Raw genomic sequence first — 19,096 nt, forward strand, 5'->3', positions numbered from 1 at the left:
TCTGTTTGTGGGAGGGACTATCATAATACCACTAGTCATAATGAAACTTAAACCCTGGTTAAAGGCACTGGACACTATCGGTAATTACTCAAAAATATTGCTAGCATAAAAGCTTACTTGGTAATGAGCAATGGAGAGAGCTGTTGATTATATAAAACATTGTTAGAAACGGCTCCCTCTGAAAAAAACATGGTTTTTGAAAAAGGTAATTTTTCACTAAATTAATAATAAAATACTTCAGCTGAAGCAATTTGTATGCATCTGAAAGCACATAAAGTAACGCAACAAGGGTGGTTTTTTCTTTCAGAATTATCTTGCAAATGATCAATGACCAATGACCAATTGAGCTTAAATTGTATGTTATTTTATTCATAATTATGTTGGGACACACCAAGTGGAAATACGTATTTGACAATTACCAACGGTCTCCAGTGCTTTTAACCCTTTAGTCCCTGCACCGCCCAAGTTTCTGAAAACCAATTTTTCAAGATTCTTGCAGTAAACAACTGGAATCGTAGTTCAATGTTTAAAAGATAGCTTAATATTTATGCACAATTGTTTACCCTTTCGGTAATGTTTGTATAAAAGTACAAGCTCCCATTGGGAACAATAATCGGCTCTCGAATATTTTTTTGAATTGCAACAAAAAAACTAGACGTGGTAAGAATTACAGCAGCTTCAGATAGTGTATAATTCATTTTGAGAAACAGTTCATCGCGAAGTACTTTACGGATTTGGAAAAAACCATAACTTTTTATTCCCAAAATTTGAATATATCAAGCGGTAACGCTTCTCAGATCGTATTATTCTTCCTATGTTGACATAACATTCGCTTCAGAGTTTCGGCGATATCTCAAAATCGTGACTATCTTTTCAATTTTTCCCAGGTAAATTTTATTGTATACAACTATATTTACATGGGAATAAAAACAATCGAACGGTTAAAACAAACCAAAAGTTTACATTGCCTTTGATAAAAAATGAACAAGCGAAAGTGAAATAAGCCATCTTAACTTCGTACGACAGAGCAATAATGTTATGTACACACTTCTTGTTTAATTAATACACTTGTCATTCAGTCTCAATTGATAATTTTGAGCACTAGTGCAAACCTTGATTAATATAGTTCGTTGTAAAGAGAGTTAATACAATAATGTAAAAAGATATATTTCCGTGTATATTTTTAAAATTTATAAAAACATATATTTAAGTAATCTGGCCTCACGTCATCAATCTAGACTCTCCCTTAAAAACACACAATTAAATTCAACTCAATATTTCCGCCATCTTGTTTTTTTCCCCCGATTCAATCAATTGAAAACCAGACTGAGGTTAGGAGTACTTAATAGTCAGAGCTATGTGTCGGTGTTTACTTTGTTACTACAGATAAGGAACCTGACTATAATAACTATAAAAACTCCCGGATAAGACTTGACCTAGATTTTGGGTGCCCGTGGGGTCTGACCTTTTTGGACGCTAAGGCACACCATGGTCGCTAGTATTTCCGTCTGCAGTATTTGCAATATCGCAGATTCCCCCACCCAACTATCTTGCATTTATGACATTATCTGCAGGTGTCTTTTCAAGCCACCATACTTCTACAGATCTAGTTGAGCGTAGAGTATTCGCCATCGTCGGTGTTCTCGAGCGAGCCGTACTCGTTCTCAGAAGCCTGATTTTTCGGTCTCGACTTGTTATTTCTGTTGTGGTGGGAACGATCGAAGGAGTTGTAGGTGTCGTCTCTGGGTACTGGAACCGTGAGACTGTAGTCTCCATCGTCAGCCGCTATTACGGGGTGTTTCACGCCACGGCCGGTACGGTTGATGACGTCGTACGCGTTGGTATCCTTGGCGTTACCCTTGCCGTGAATATTGCCATGTGCGGGAGACTGACCAGTGCCCTTGGGTACATCGTGTCTCATAGGGGTGCGGTCGACTGTGTTGTATGTGTTGTTGTCAGGGACGACTGCGTTGTTATGGCGAGGGGCTATCTTTCTTGCATTGATATCCAATGACTTGTATGTATGATCCTCTTGTGTGGTTTTGACGGCCTCAGTATCTACATCATGAGGAGCATTGGAGTTCTTAAGCTTGAAGTAGTAGTCGTCATCCGGGGTCGAGCTGTCATCGCCCTCGTTCCCCTCTGAGGTGGGAACATCCATGCCGACGTAGTTCCCATTATCACCACTCTTCTTTTTCGGTGATACGATTGGCTTCAGCACACGGGGTTCGGCATCGAAATCTACGTAATCGTCGTCACTGCCTCTTGGAGCCGATGGGGTTGTTGTCGAAGTAGCCGCGACAGGACGTTGCGGGACAACATCCTCCAGACCAACATACCTATCATCGTCATCATCAGTGACTTTCTTCGTTGGTTTACCTCGGTCGTTGTTTGGTATTGGCGTGTACACCAGCGGGTCGTCGTCATTAGTGTCCCTGGTACTCTTAGGATCGGTGTACACGTCATCGTCTCGCTTGGTGGTGGGGTTATACGCAGTGTAGCCGCTGGAGGCGATAGTGGCGTAACTCTCTCCAGTGTTATCTGGGTTCGGCGTGTAAATCGCTGGGTCGTCAATTTCGTTGTGATCCTTGATGGCGCCCTTTAAGCTCGTGTAAGGATCTGGTTGAGGATTGGGGCGATACGCTTCATAACCCCTTGGTTGGATGTCTGTGTAGGTATTTGTCCGAGACTCGCTCTTAACATCAGGCGCCTGTAACATAAAACAATGATCATATTTAGGCCTATAAACAAATACAAAATAATAAGAGTAACGAAATGCATCAGCAATTTTATGGATGAGGATTGCAGGGCCAAGTTCGGAGAGCGATACGCTTAATACGTGCAACTCCATCAGCTATGAAGTGCACCACCTGTAATTTATACCAAAGTAAACAGTTTCGTGGAAGGCAGGTTGCTCGGTTCCGGTGTGGCAGGAAATTCAGCCCCCCCCCCCCCCCTTTAGAATCAGTTTTCCCATACGGCAAACTTTGTACAAACTTCTTCTGACAGCGCCCTCCCATCAAATGGGACATAATCTCTGGCGGACAGATATCCCTGGGACGCAACTAGACTTACTTTCCACGAGAATAACTTAAAGGGACACACCGGCTCACCGTTTACGCAATTTAGGGGTGTATAATCATAAATAATGTTTTTATAGATGGTTGCTGTAAAAAAAAAACTACCACAATTTCTCGTACATAGCGAACAATTATTTAAAAAAAAAACAAAGCGGTAAAAGGCCAGCGTATACGTGTTTCCAGCCGTTGCAACTGTCAAATCTTCGTAACATTGTCGCACAATGTTGCAAGGAGACTGGTGCTTTGTTTATATAGCAACGTTTTACTATGACGCAGCATAAGGATCCAGTCTATCCATGTATTATAAACAACCAGCATAAATATACGGAGCAGGCAAATCTTCGACGATGGAGATAGACCTTCGTGCTTCAACGTACATCCAAAGATCGTCACGGAGAACACAGAGAAATTAGCCCAGAATATGATGGGACAGTGACAAGTCAATAAAGCATTCCTGGCCCCAATAAACTAGGCCTACTACCGCATAGCCATTATGCAGTTTGGAATGCGATCGTGGCGTTACGTGCCCCCGACGTGCCAGGACCCAATTTCATAATGCCTATTCCTACCTCCATGGTATAGTGGCACAACAATTTGCTTAGCACAAAATAGTATTGCATAGCAGAAACTAATTACCAGCCAAATCTAAATTAAATTTGAAAACTTGTGGCTGGTGCCCAACTTAATTTTAAATAGTAAAGAATTTTTGTAAGCATTTTTTTCTGCTAAACAGATGAAACCATGAAACTGAACAATGGGCCCTGTTGTTCCATTATTCACAGTGAAAGATTTTTTTTATCTCGGGGGAAGGGAATCTCGAGGGATTCAAAAGCCTCCTTGTGTGAATGTATTTTGAAACGTAAGCGTAGCTGCAAATCTTGAAACGTAAGCCTAGCTTGACTCAGGATTGAAAGCGTACCTTTTGATTGTCGGGGTGAGCGCCAAAATTTCGCAGGTTTGTTACTTTGTGCATAATGTTGAGATACACCAAGTGAGAAGACTCGTCTTTTTTATTGCTAAAGGTGTCCGTGGGTCGATTTCAGAAAGAGTTAGGACTAGTCCTAACTTAGGACTAGTCCTAGGAGGTATACACATTGCATGGATAGTCCTAAGTTAGGACGAGTAACTGGTCCTAACTCGAGATAAGACTAGTCCTAACTCTTTGTGAAATCCACCCCAGGTGCCTTTAACTATATACAAACATGTTGAACCCACCTTTATGTAAGTATAATCTACTGAGTTTTCTCGTTCGTCTCCGATGGCATACGTTGGGTTGCGGGCGCCATGGACACAAACGCCTTGAACTGGTTTCAAGATCAGATCGTTTTGCTTTGAGAGCTCGATTTCATCAAAGCCGTATGTAGGGTTGTCTGGAGAGAAAGTGCAAATTGTATAAGATAACGTACTTCAGTCTTTTTAATAGATGTTAAATTTGCATCGGGGACACAGAATATTCATTTGGTTTTTACACATATACACCGATGTGTGTTTAGCACTGTATACTCAGTACTTACCCGAGTTCTATGAAAATAAATCACAGGCATATTACTCGGCTGAGATTCGAACCCAGGACCCTTGCAGTTCTAGAGCAGTGTCTTACCAACTAGATATCCCGATAGCTAGAGGCAGTTCAAATCCTATGTTTAAGCAGCGGGTATACTGCAAACGATTTTGATACTTGATTCTTTATTAGGTATAAATACTAGGCGTACTGCCAATGTGTAAGTTCTCCGCTTGCTGTGTGACCAGGTAGACTTTGTGTATTAATGTCATCACGCCGCCATCTTAGATCGAAATGATACTACGTGTACAATCGAAACACACATTATGCACTCGCGGCGCACAAGATGGACCAATTAACAACCTTGTTTTGGGAACAATTAATGCGTTTTCATTGTGACTGTGCTAAACTGTTATAAAAATAATTCGTCGATATTTAATCATAAGACAATCAAGCCTTTTTAATAATCTATAAAACTTTTAATAGTACAACATTGTTGTTGCTTTTAAAGACGCCATCTTTGGTCCAACACACGCGCGGATTTTTGGACCAAAAATTTTGTCTAGTCGCAAGTTGTCGCAACTTGCTCAATACACAGCTCTGGACTTATCCGAACTAACAGCGCCCTCTTGGGGGTGATTAAATCATTGCAAGGAATGTCAAGGAAAATTGATTACAAACTGCTATCTGCCAGAACATACGACCAGCAGTCCACATTGATCTGAGAGACAAAGCACCTTCAGCAAATCACTTACCAGTTTCAGTTTGTCCTGAAGCCCCGGGGTTCTTTGCTGCTCGTAAATTGCCAGATCTGTTAAGAGTGGAGGTTGCAATGGGGGACAAAAACACACACAACTTGATTAACGGTTACATAATAAACCACAATCAAACTTTTAGAACTCAGCGTGTCGTCTTGAGCGGCGCATACATTCTTTGTTGATATAGTGTGGCTTGGAAGTGACGTCACGGGCTATGCCATGGGAGTAATCAGAGCCCTGTTTAAGTCCTGGTCAGAGAGTACATCCGACCCCTAAGCAGTAATATTTTAAGGGAAGCGTTATACCATCTTAATCTTCAAACTCTGTATGTTTATTGTTAATCTGTGGACATTGTGTTTTGTGGTACAAAAAAGTACCCAAACCCTTGAAGTTTAGAAGTCCAGACTTGCCTCTCCGACCTTTCCTCTGATAGTTTTCTTCCCTTTCTCCTCCAAACAAAGCACGCCACAACGAGCAGCAGCACAACAAATACTATGGCTGGAATGACACCAGCAGCAATTGCACCGCCGTTGCTAGCCGCATTTTCGCCTGGACTAGTCTTCACACCAGCAGTGGTAGAGGGCGGTAGAGTGCTATCATCAGTAGTAGTCGGAACCGGTGACATGCTGGTTGTCATCTGTGAACCTGTTGAAATTGGTGTTGCAGACGTTCCATCCGATGGACATTGGAATCCAGCGTCTTCTCCTGGTTTTATGATAGTGAAATTCGTCTCGTATAAGCTACTGGAGCATGAACAATTGAAACCAGACGGCCACACTACTTCTGGATCTGAACAAAAATAAACAATTCGAAGTGGTTTACAAGAAGCAGAGGTGGAACTAGGAAAACCAATTTCGTGCCCCTTTTCAAATTGGAAAGTGTAATGTTTTTTTGGGACATGTTATTTTAACTTTTTTAAAACAGGTGGTGCATAACATTCTTACCTTTGATATTGATATTGCAAAAGCCACAGCTGCATTCAACCGTTCCATCGCTGCCAATTAAACAAACATTTGAGGAGAAACGAAAACAGAATTTAGTTTTAATTTATAGGCATCCACTTACGCACAAACTAAGAGATTTTGACAATACATTGGACATCGAGGCTGAATCAGTTTCTTGCTGTTTTCCCCTTTCTCGTTTAACTTTTATTCAAACTAAGGAGACAAACAAAGGAGTTACACAAAACTGAATGTTATTTCAGAACTTGTGTTGCGTTGTGATTTAACTTACGTTTCCTTGTAGCAGCTGCATCCCTCGACATTATCTCCAGTATTACATATACGGAGCACAGGAGTTGAGCTACCGTCGCCGGCATTAAAATACAGGGCACCATGCTCAGTAAGACGCATCAAATCATAAGGAATTGAAGACTGGCACCAATCAGTCCCTGCATCTATAAACAAAAATGAGACGACGGATCCGTCCCCCGGAGAACATAAGAAAATTAGGAAAGTGCATGGTGCCATCATCGTCATCATCATCATCACCGTCCCCCATCTTAATCACTGTAATCATCGTCATCATTATAATCATAATCACCACGAGCGGTCGGCCGAGACCGTAAAATTCATTCAAGTCCCATTCTCGTGCTAGGTCCCTAAACACATAACGCGCCAACACACGCGCCAGTTTTGACATGGATGGACCTTCTTCGCAGCACAACCCAATGGGCAGGCTAGTCTGGCACCTCGTGTTCGCCCATGCGTTTTCTGGGGGAACAAAATGGCTTCTAATTGCACATTGTCGTAACTCTCCCAATATACGGCTCTGATAGACCTAACACCAGTCCGCCCTCACCGTCAAATGTAGCCATTGCAGTACCGAGCACGGAACAGGTTTGGGAATGCAGAGCATCACAAAACAGTTTTCTGACGATGGCACGGGATTAGGGACTTGAGCCAAGTCTAACGAGACAGAAGCATTTTGCGATCAATCTGCACACAAGCAATTCACTGGAACCTCGGACTTGTCTGTAAGTAGTAGTATACTTCTTGTACAACAGATTAACGGCACTATACACCTTTGGTAATTGTCAAAGACCAGTGTTCTTTTGGTGTATCCCATCATAAGCATAAAATAACAAGCCTGTGAAAATTTAGGCTCAATTGGCCATCGAAGTTGCTAGAAAATTATGAAAAAAAAAACACCCTTGTTGGACGAATTTGTATGCTTTCAGATAGAAATAAAAGACTTCTAGCTAGAAGTCTTTTATATTATTTTAGTGAGAATTACTTCTTTCTCCAAACAACGTTACTTCAGAGGGAGCCATTTCTCACAATGTTTTATACTATCAACAGCTCTCCAATGCTCGTTACCAAGTCAGTTTTTAAGTTAATATTTGTTTTGAGTAATTACCAAACGTGTACCTTCCCTTAAACGTAGTGATGGCTATTACATTTATTTCGTGTTGTGGGAAAATAAAACTTTACTATGAAATATGAAAGCAAAATAAATTTAACAACTTCAACAAAGAAAACCAAAGAAGAATTGACCTCCGTTTCGAAATACTTAAGAATGGAGTCCAACTGACGTGTGCGTTACCATTAACCTGTGTAATGGTCGCACATTGATGCTGTCGGGCATGATTGACATAGGGGTTTCTAAAAAAAAAAGCATCCTGATAAGTCTATTGGCCTTTTCCAAACCTTGGTTTGGTCTCCGTTAATCCGGACGTCGTTGGTTCAAATCCTGCTCTAATAAATATGTCTTTGTTTGTTTAATCACATGTCATTTAAAATATACCCGGTCAGTTTCCCTTGTGATTTAGTTTTGGATTCGAAGTTTAGGTAGACAAAAATTACACGAAGCTTAAATTAATATTACTATTCCATTTTCTTTTTCTTTTTCGAAACAGCAAAACAAAAACCATACCTGGTACAAATGATCTCGGAGTTCTTCGTTCACAAATATGACCAAATAGTCGATCACACTGAAAGTCATTCCAATTGAAGTCTCCTTCATGTGTCATCCGAAAGCATTCGTTACCGTGGTTGCCGTTAGAAGACTCAAATGTGTCAAACAGGGCTGGGGTTCCGTCCATCCATTGATACGTGCGAGTAACATTCAGACCTATCCAGTATTTTCCATTGGGAAAATGACTTTGTATGTACTCCAGTTCCTCGTCCGTTTCGATGTACAGCAGGTGTCCTCCCCAGGCACTGCACGCAGCAGAGGCTTCGTCACGTGTTTTCCATTTAAAAGCCTTGTAGCAAGAATCCTGATACATGTATCCACAATCTTGTCGAATAAGTACAAATCAATTTATTAACATGTAGTACATTACACAAAATAATATTTTCATATACGTTCTTAAGAACACCCCCAACCCACCCCAACCAAAAAAAGGCGACCGTTACATATATATTTTTTTAATATTCACAATTTTGTTTTAACCGGTTTTAAGAAATCTTCGCATCATTATTTAGTATGTCGTTCGAAAACGAATCAATCAAATCGTTTGCACGAATGATCTTGAATCAAGTTTTCTTTTTTGTTGTTTCTTTTCTTTGCCCCCCCCCCCCGTTTTAAATTTTGTTCGGGAGGGGGAGGGGGTATTATTCAGGTGTGACTATGTTCCCATGTATTTATTAGTAACTCTTTGACTAACTGTTCCACGTACGTTGTACGCTCAATATTCGTGTCTTTACCGTATAGATTATTTAAAGCTGAAATCATGCTCATTATTAACATACCCTTTTCACAGATAACATTTTTGACGTCACTGCAATCGTATGTTTGAATTACCACATATCCCCAAAACTGAGTAAGAAAAACACAGTTGCCACCAACGTCCTCGATTGGAAGCAACCCTGAAGCTATTGATGTATTCCCGTCCATCCAGATATATGTCACATCTACGGAAACCAGTCCCAACCAATAATCTGTATTTTTCAACGAATCGTCTCCAGATAGGTTGGTAGCCAGAAATCTCTGTTCTTCACGTGTCTCTACGTATACAAGGTGGCTGTTATGCTGTATACAATCCTGCACAGATTCATCACGTGATTTTTCAACCGTCTCGAAACGGTAACACGAGCCATCGAGGTGTACTTCGTCTTCGTCACAATCTGAAAATAGGTGCAGAGAGACGAGGAAGGGGACACGATTGAAAAAAATTGGGTAGGTTAGAACAGTTTATTGTTAAAAATCCATACTAAAATAATGTTGGTTCTTGGTTTAAAGGAATTAAAATTATCAATGATTCTCGTACTCGTACTTGTAGTAACTAAGGAGAGAATATAATATGTGGTACGTACGAGCATGGAGGAAGGAAGCGAAGGAGCTCGAACGAAGGGACTTCAAAAGCCGAACCCGTGGTACCGCGGTCGTTTAACGACACCTCTCATCACCCACATACCTTATACAAACAATGGGCGACCTGGCGTCTGTGAGTTTGCGCGTGCGTACTTCGTCCTTTACTCACATACAGTGTCGTATGTCGTATGGATATAATAAAGAAAAACAATTTATTTTTCTGATAAAATTTGTGTACACTTTTGCCCACCAAATCGAAAAACACTATTGAATACCAAACACCCTCGAGTGCTAACACCAAATTTTGAACCACCGGTAGTGACAGGAAAGTCGCTAACATATTTCCATGTAAACACCACAAACGGATGAAATGTGTATATTCACAATTCTTGTCTCCAATGATTCAACTTTATACGAAGGCAACGGTCCAGAGAGGCGGTACCGCACGTTCTGTACAAAGAGATCTAACCGCGCTCACTAATCGGCCGTCCAGCTAGAGGTCTCCGATCTTTTTCCATTGGTCAGACAGGGGCATTGTCAGAGTATTCTTTTGTTACTCTGCGGTTTTGCGGGTCATTCGAACTCCTTCTCTTCCTTCCTCCATGGTACGAGACACGACGTAAAATAAACGGGCTAATAAAAGAAAAACGAAATAGTGAGCATATAGAGCGTTACGTTACCAATGAGTATACTATGCTAACAATGATTGTTTTGAGTAGTGTCCAGTGCCAATAGAAAAAACATTAATAATGAGGCTATACAGCAGTGTCTATATGTGTCCTCCACTATAATAAGGACAATTTATATTGCGCCGTATCAACCTCAAAAGGTGCTCAAAGCACATGACAAGAAGAAGACATAAACAAATCATCAGAGGGAAGAGGGAACAAAGGGAAACAAAAGAAAGAGCAAAAAACAAATGAAAAGCTGTTTGAATCAATGACATTTCAATTAGTCTTTAAATGTGTCCACTGCGCTACATCCCAAATGTGTGAGGGCAAAGACTGGTTCCAAAGGAATGGTCCAGCATGTGCAAAGGACCATGTGATTCTGATTGGACCTGTCTCCAGCGAGTTAAACTTCAAATTCAAATGGACTTTTTTTGTTGATCGATGCAATATCCCAGTCGGGTTGTTTTTGTCTATAGTTGTCGTGTTTGTTTTTCCTTTAGCCATATAATCTAAACTGGTAGCACTTACCTGAAATTGGTGTTTTACATTCAAGGTTGGATGACTGCGACGCGCAATTACATGTGGTTACCTCGTTCTCGTCCGGATAACTAAAAGGAGGAAATCAAATCATAATTTACAAGGCATTAATGCGATAAACAATAAAGATGCTATGTCAGATTTTTGGCCGATTTGACCCAAACATTTTGATTTAAAATTCAATAGGTATTTTGATGGGGGTCGAGAAAGTTACAAGCTTTCATTTGCGCCATTGCTCGAAAAAGTCCGCCAATTATTAGTAGCAGTGAAATAAAGTGCTCAAAATTAGTTTTTGTCGGGGTCCAGACAATGTATCACTTGACCAATTCTTATGTGTTTTATAAGAACCGTTTTAAAAAATGTTCATGGTTCACTAAAACAATTTTGTTTAATGTTTGGGGCAAAAAAATCTGACTTAGCATCTTTAATGTAACATCGTAAAATTGTGTACAAACCGATACCCAGGGCCAATTTGCAGATTAGCCTCAATTTTATGCGCAACAATTGATCTTTGGCAAAACGTCATCGCACCGCAGTCTTGTAAAAGTTAATCAGGGTATTGTTTGAATGAATGTACTTTCAGAACTGACAGACGTTTTTCTTTTAAAGGCAGCGGACACTATTGGTAATTAGTATTGGGGAGAGGTTGATAGCATAACACATTGTGAGAAACGGCTCTCTCTGAGTAACGTAATTTTCACGAAAGAAGTAGTTTTTCACGAGTTTGATTTTGGGACCTCAAAATTAGATTGTGAGGCACGAAATCAAGCATCTGAAAGCACACAACTTTTTCTTTCGTCATTATCTCGCAACTTCGACGCCAAATTGAGCTAAAATGTTCACAGGTTTGTTGTTTAATGCATATTGTTGAGACGACTGGTCTTTGGCAATTACCAATAGTGTCCAGTGTCTTTAAGAATTTCTTTTCGAGGTCGAAGTTGAGCAAAGACAACTTTTTGGGGGTATGTTGTTCCACTTTGAAAACCTACCAAAAGGGCCAGTGCATTAGCGAACAACCCCCGGGGAGACCTCTATTGTCCTTTGAAATAATTCAAACTGACATAGAATCTGAGGAATTTTGTTGACATTTTTTCAGCCAGTTTCCGGGTCCGACTTGACCCGGAACTAGGTCAGGCTTAACAGGACTCGAAATCGAATCCGGGTCAAATCTGACCCGGGAGCTTTTAGAGTGTAGATGCCCGTATTGACATTATCCAGTCCGTGCGCAGAGTGGGAGATAATTAGCATATTTTCCAGGTTTCATTTGCAGTTGCGCGGCGCACTCGGATCCTTCGAGATTTCGCGTGACAGCGCGAGAACTCGGAGACGATGTGCAAAATTGGCTACAGGTCCCAGCAGTGTTGGGTCAAGCATGGAGTGGTAATTTTCTTGAACATTTTCCTCGTAAAACAAACCCCTTTTTACCGGATTTTCGAGACCAAAAACATGTGAATCTTCGTCTGAAATGTGGTTAAAGTTTTAAACTTTTTGTTGATAAGCGTTACACTTAGGGTGCCCCCGATCGTTTGAGCACGATTGAGACAAACTGAGTCCATATATTGATAGACGAAGGATCGTTCTTTCTTTTGGTACCACATACACTTCTGCAGGTTTGGCCGTTGATATTTTTTTCAGTGCCAATTATGTGCAAAAATCATTGTTTGTGCCGCTTCGTTTTAGCTTACGTGACGTCATCATGTAAGAAAAAGGCCTTGTGTTGTGTACTGTTCGTACGGCGCTCTTTTTTATCATGTTTGTTGACGATCGTTGTGAAAAAAATCAAACAAAATTAAATAATGAAGAAATAAAATTGTCTCATGGAAAAAAATGAATAATATCAAAAATTATTTCCATCAATAATAACAAAGCATGGTAGTTTGATGTAGGATTGGAATATGGGTTTTCTTGGTGGTGGTACTGCATTATTGAGACTCTGTGTAATGTGTAGAGTAAGAGAGTAGGTGTTCTATTTCTATGATTCGAATCTACTAATACTATTTTACATGATATTACTAATAGTTCAAAATAGAATATTTTTTTAATTAATAATTACCTGAAAGTTGATTCAATATTTGTTGACACGTTGTTGAGAAAATAAATAATACAATAATTATTGATTGAGTTTCAATTTGGTCAGGTGGTCACTGGTCAATACCTTTTGCTAGTTCATACTGGGTTAAATCATATTGATTAACTCTTAATCGAAAAGGGAATGGTCAAACATGTCTTAGCAAAAGTATTTCACTGGGGGATTGCAATTTATTGGTACTAACTGTAGTCCATGTCAGTTTTCTGCTCTGTGTAAAGTGTTTCTGAAACATTTTGGTCTTCTTGGGCATGTTTTTAACTCTATCGCTTTCTTTGTGTTCCTTTAACAGTCCCAGCTCTCTGAAAATCGACCACGGTTTAAAGTGACGGGGAGACTCGAGCCTGGACGACTACATAGGGCGATTACTGATGAAGTCGGGACTGTTGATTGCTTAGTCGAGTTGCAACTAACATTTTTCAACTACTCGGTTATCGTGCCACCGCAACTATACAAAATAGTCGTAACTATATACCTGCTTGTGAACCAATAGCACTCCGCACTAAAACCAAATTTAGTACATGGATCTCAGACAAATGTACAAAATTTTACTAACAACATATGCACACGTACTTGTCCACATTATGTTTACTCGCGTTACTACTACATACAGGTGCCATATGGCGCGTTTGGCGTAATAGCTAAATTAGTGGAATGTTTGTCTGACACCGGGGTATTTTAAGCAAAAGTTATGTCATATAAGTGCAGAGTGCTATTGTATCGCTTGCGACCATTCACAACAGCGAAAGGCCCTTTGCGTGACCACGGCTTCGACTTTGGATTCGGCTCAGGCTAGCTTGGCCCCATGGTTGTTTTAACAATTGCGCATGCTTTGCATATGCCCCGTGGGGTGTCAGATATGACAGAGCCTGAAGCCGAATCCAATGCCGAAGCAGCGGTTTTGAAAAGGGTCTTAATTTACTTTACGGAACACAATCTGATTGTTTTTCACCAGTTACACAATCTTTAAATCCATTCAGCGTTAACTTTAATATATTGCGCCTGTGCCAAACCATATGCCGTAAGGCATCTTGGGCATCGAAAACTAGTGTAAAAGTTACGACTTCGAGGCCCGACTAGTCGAGTAATAAATTTCACTAGTCGCCTTGGAGACTCCCTCACAAGAAAATTTTTTGTAAACTGAACAAAACTGATATTTATGTCTATTTTATTTAAATATACCAAGGTACTTTCCAAAGTAATTTATAATTTGTATTTTGCAGTGGTCGCTCAAGTTTTTTCAACTTGGCGTGTGTGCAGAAACGCAATATAATGTCGTTGTTATTTTATGTAAGCAGCTGAAAGGGACTTTAAAATAACTGTTTTGTAAAATTAACACAGTTAAAAGATTTGTCATCTGGGTTATTATTGTGTGTTGTATATTGAATATATTTAATTTGAAGCTGACCAAACTTTCCAGCTTTTAGTTGAGATTTCACAGTAGAAGGCCAGGGTTAGGAATTGAACATTTCATCATTTAAAAGAAAACAACAAATGAGTTTTGAAAGACTTTCTAATTTTGTAATCAATATAATACAAAGAAGGATTTCTTTTTAAAACTCAAATATACTTGGATTCATAGGATTGGATTGGAAGGCCATCATATTTTGGCACAGAGTAGCAATTATCCGTTGCGTTTATGCCAGTTTTGGTTTCGTAGACGTAAAGATACGAGTGGATTCAGAAACAACGACAGTAGCGGTTGAGTAGATGAATATTGTACCTGAACAAACATCATTAAGGTTTGTCTGCACGATTTCGTTAAATGCTACAAAAGGGACTTTTTCGGAGACCGTTATTTTTGTACAACGATGATCATTTTTATAGTCCGAAATTTCTTATTTTTGAACAATTAAAAATTCACTTTTGGTTTTTGTCATTACAATTAAGCATTCCTCGTTCATACTGCCACGTTGTTATATTTTTACATGGCTGGGTTTTCACGATATGATTTTTTGAAAATGTGCCCTCCAAGCTCATTATATATGCAAAACTGCGACTGTCTTGCATACGCTGCAAATGAAAGAAAAGACTTTTCCGAACGGTGCGCACTGACTGTATCCCATAGTCTTTACACAGACAATAGGCCGTATTTAAAAAAAAAATAGCTACGGGAATTCCCCTTAGACCCTTCTAAGGAGACCCTATTGTTCCCCCTTTGTGTTTTGACCTCGCTCTCCATAAGGGCTTCATAAGGTAGACTGTACAAGAACGCTGCGTCATGTCGATCTTTAGTCAGTGCGTTGAAGACACTGGACACATTTGGTAATTGTCGAGACCAGTCTTCTCACTTGGTGTATCTCAGCATTATGCATAAAATAACAAACCTGTGAAAATTTGAACTCAATTGGTCGTCGAAGTTGCGATATAATAATTTAAGAAAAAACACCCTTGTCACACGAAGTTGTGTGCTGAATGCTTGATGTCGGGACCTCAAAATCTAATTCTGAGGTCAAATTCGTGAAAAGTTACTTCTTCTCGAAAACTATGTTATTTCTGAGGGAACCGTTTCTCACAATGTTTTATATTACTAGTCCATTGCTCGTTACCGAGTACTGTTTTATGCTAACAATGTTTTTACGCTAACAATTGTTTTGAGTAATTACTAAAAGTGTCCATGCATGCCTTTAACATAACGCCATTTAAAAAAACACGTTTATAAGTATTATGCCTATACATGTACACTTAAAGAATCATGTGTTTCCGCATTGGTTTTGTAAAGGGAAATAAAATGCTGCGATGAAAAACAACATACCATCAGAAAAAATAGTAAAACATTAAAACAATTGTACCGCCTTTGGGATTGAAAGTGTAAAACTATCTTTACGAAACAGTTTCGTCAATTTACTGTTACTCAGTTACTCTTACCCGCCGTGGTCATCTCTACGCCGTCGGAACCTGGTTCCATCCCCGCCGATGCCGGTCCCCTCACCACCCACCGATGAAAGAACAGTCCAGGCGGTTAAGCTGATGAGGACAAACTTCAGACGGTTTCCCGAAGTCATGATTCTAAAGATGTGACCACAAAACAGCCAAAACTCACATCTAAGGATGATTTGGATGTCACAACCAAACGAGTGGTAAACTAGAACTATAGCTATGATCATACAACTTTGGATGTTTCTATGATATGCATCTGTGTACATCTATTTAAAGCTCACTTCCATAGACACTGTTCCATTGCAACTACTGGATCGAACTCCGTACGCAAATTGTTCAAAGCTGAATGGCAGTGTTTGCTCATGACAAAACCTTTGCACTTCTTCATGGCCAGCATAAACCTTGCTATGGAATTCAGTATTTATTCTTGAATTCTTGTTTTTTTACTTCCGCTTAATCATGCGTGTTTTCCCCTAGCCATTCGTTTTGTGTGTGGGGCGTCCTTATCACGCCCACACCAAACCGATTCTGACCCTCTCTAAAACACAACGAAACCAAAGGGCTTAAAAAAAAAAAAAATGCAATTGGTAATTGTCAAAGACCAGTCTTCTCACTTGTATCTCAACATATGCATAAAATAACAAACCTGTGAACATTTGAGCTCAGTTGGTCGTCGAAGTTGCGAGATAATATAGACAGAAAAAACACCCTTGTCACACGACGGTGTGTGCTTTCAGATGCTTGATTTCGAGACCTCAAACTCTAAGTCTGAGGTCTCGAAATCAAATTCGTGGAAAATTACTTCTTTGTCGAAAACTACGTTACTTCAGAGGGAGCCGTTTCTCACAATTTTTTATACTATCAACCTCTCCCCATTACTCGTTGCCTTTAAAGTTGATCCAGGACGAATGATTCATTGTTCGGACTTTTGGTTCCAAAATAGCTGTTGATTTACCGATAGTAATCTAGTACTAACTATTGTTTTAGCAAAGCATTTCCTCATTTTGTTCAGAAAAACAAGTATTTTATTCAAGTACGAAACTACGCACTGCAGTGTCTAACTACCTTTGTCTATAATTATGGTCGAAGCTTTACTTTTGTTAACTTTACTTTTTCAAACTGGCCTTGGATTAATACAACCACAAAAGAGTTTTTGTTTTCCTTTTCATTTTCTTCCATGAAATAACAGTCCATCATCTGATGTAGTACGTATACAATGTAGTTGATGTGTACTTTTGTTGGTGTTTAGTGTTTTTTTTGTTTTTCTGTATCTGCCCCTTAAAGATCCTGGACACTTTTGATAATTGTCAAAGACTCGTCTTCTCACTTGCTGTATCTCAACATATTAAAAAAAAAAAAAAACATGTGGAAATTTGAGCTCAATTGGTGGTCGAAGTTGCGAGATAGTAATGGAAGAAAAAACACTATTGTCACACATAGTTGTGTGCTTTCAGATGCTTCATTTCGATACCTCAAATTCTGAATCTGAGGTCTCGAAATCAAATTCGTGGAAAATTACTTTTTTTTTTCGAAAAGTAAGTTACTTCAGAGGGAGCCGTTTCTCACAATGTTTTATAATATCATCCTCTCCCCATAACTCGTTACCAAGTAAATTTTTACGCCAATAATTATTATTACTAATCGTGTCCACTGCCTTTAACCCTGCATTTCGGTAAAGTCAGTGGGGAAATCCCCATAGATCTTTGACCACTTGTGCCAGTTTGATTGGATGTAGCATGAAGTCAGCCTCCATGGATGTAGCAAGTAAACCAGATAAGCTTGGCCACTGAAGTTCTCCATTATATTTCTCACTCGTATATTGGAGGAAGTCAAGTTAGGCTTTCTACCTGATTCATAAGAGGAGTAATCAACTAAAAATGCTAGTTGTGTCATAAAAACCACGGCTCGCCCACCAAATACAGGGTTCGTACGGGCTGTGTCTACTTACTACATGTTGAAACCTATTATAATACAAGTACATTATGCTTTGAGTTTACTAACCGAAACCAATAAATGAATGACATACAAAAAAAAAAAAAAACTTTTTGTTAGTTTCTGAATGCACACGAATTCGAATAAGTTGGTATCGTTTTCAGGTCATCCATCCAATGAATGAAGTTTACCACCGTCATAACTTTTAATTTCTTTTCAGGAGCGCTGATTCAAAACACTGTTGTGAATAATGAAGTGAGCTTGTGGCACTGTGTCATGTTCTGCGTAAATACACGTATTGTGTGGGTATGATGAGGGTATGAACGAACTTGTCGAGAGCTGTAGGTATTCATATTCAAACCGGGGATCAATGGTTCAAGAGTTGGTTGAAGGTCCCCAGGAAAATGTGCTCAAAACCAACGGGAGCTGGTGCCAGAAAGGACGAACAAAAGGAGGCGGGGCAATAGGAGGTTCTCGCTTAAAGGTGTACACAAAAGGGGGCGGGGCAATAGACCAGTGTTAAAGAATATGCTGTTTTTCTTGAAGTGCACAAGCGAAGGAAAATCCATACAGAGGGTGGTAGACAAAGTGTGGGGTGTCGTGGGTTCTTTAGGAATAACAATAATCTCGAACTTAAATGATAAACACAATAATACATGTATGACAATCATTCTTAAAAAATATTGTTAATACACTATTTAAAAATTAAATACTTAAACGCCGTGCACACACATTGTTCAGCAAAAAGTGCACCTTCCGGCCGCGTCTGTTCGCATCAGTCAGAGAAACCATAACTATTATTTGTAGCGCGCTTGAAAAACCAAAAACCAAACAACCGAGTCCCTCCGTTTCGCAACTCTCTCAATATACAGCTCTGCGTGCAAGTAGCGAACAGCGCCCTCTTTTGAAGTTAATCTCCCTCAATCCCCATCATCGCGCTTTCCATTAATCATGCATGCGATTACACGGTACACTTTGAATGGCCTGCCATAAAACGTCTTCGCTGGTTATGTCGTTGTAATCTGTATTTAAATTCATTTCTCAAATAAAACACAGATTTCATCAGAACCAAAGGCAGAACCAAAGGGCAATAAAAAGAGAAAATTTTGCAGAGTTTGCCCCCGGAGATTCTGTGTCCCCCACCCCGTCCAATACGGCGAGCTATGTACAAACTACACATTATATAGTGCCCTCTTTTGAAACATCCTCCCTCAGCCCACATTAATTTCCCATAAGGGGACAAAATCTCCAGCGGACAGGTTTCCCCGAGAAAACCGCCAATAAATCAAGCTGTGATTATCAATGCATAATTAAAGACTATATTATAGTTTCGCAATGAAACCTTACTTATAAAAAAATAAAAGGAAGTATTTATCCTCAAGGGAAATATATCT

The 19,096-nt window shown here is 39.7% G+C and overlaps 1 protein-coding gene across 1 annotated transcript; it reads right to left on the reverse strand.

Moving 5' to 3' along the window:
• Positions 1-1,476: 1,476 nt before the first annotated feature.
• Positions 1,477-15,895, reverse strand: LOC117287991. Its single transcript, XM_033768657.1, has 10 exons — positions 15,759-15,895; positions 10,796-10,875; positions 9,087-9,409; positions 8,214-8,559; positions 6,573-6,735; positions 6,284-6,333; positions 5,750-6,128; positions 5,337-5,392; positions 4,296-4,450; positions 1,477-2,710 (listed from the first exon to the last, which is right to left on the reverse strand). The coding sequence occupies exons 1-10, from the start codon at positions 15,893-15,895 to the stop codon at positions 1,607-1,609; spliced, it is 2,793 nt and encodes a 930-aa protein (XP_033624548.1). The 3' UTR covers positions 1,477-1,606.
• Between the last annotated feature and the right edge of the window lie 3,201 nt (positions 15,896-19,096).

The sequence above is a fragment of the Asterias rubens genome, chromosome 3 (assembly GCF_902459465.1).
Source record: "Asterias rubens chromosome 3, eAstRub1.3, whole genome shotgun sequence".
Classification (NCBI taxonomy): domain Eukaryota; kingdom Metazoa; phylum Echinodermata; class Asteroidea; order Forcipulatida; family Asteriidae; genus Asterias; species Asterias rubens.

Bases quoted from the DNA above. Each gene is read 5' to 3' on its own strand.
- LOC117287991 (XM_033768657.1), bottom strand. From the start codon at position 15,895: ATGACTTCGGGAAACCGTCTGAAGTTTGTCCTCATCAGCTTAACCGCC. The intron at 10,876-15,758 runs GTAAGAGTAACT...TCCTCCTTTTAG, and splicing joins CGTAGAGATGACCACGGCGG to TTATCCGGACGAGAACGAGG. The intron at 5,393-5,749 runs GCAAGTCTGGAC...CACTCTTAACAG, and splicing joins TCAGAGGAAAGGTCGGAGAG to ATCTGGCAATTTACGAGCAG.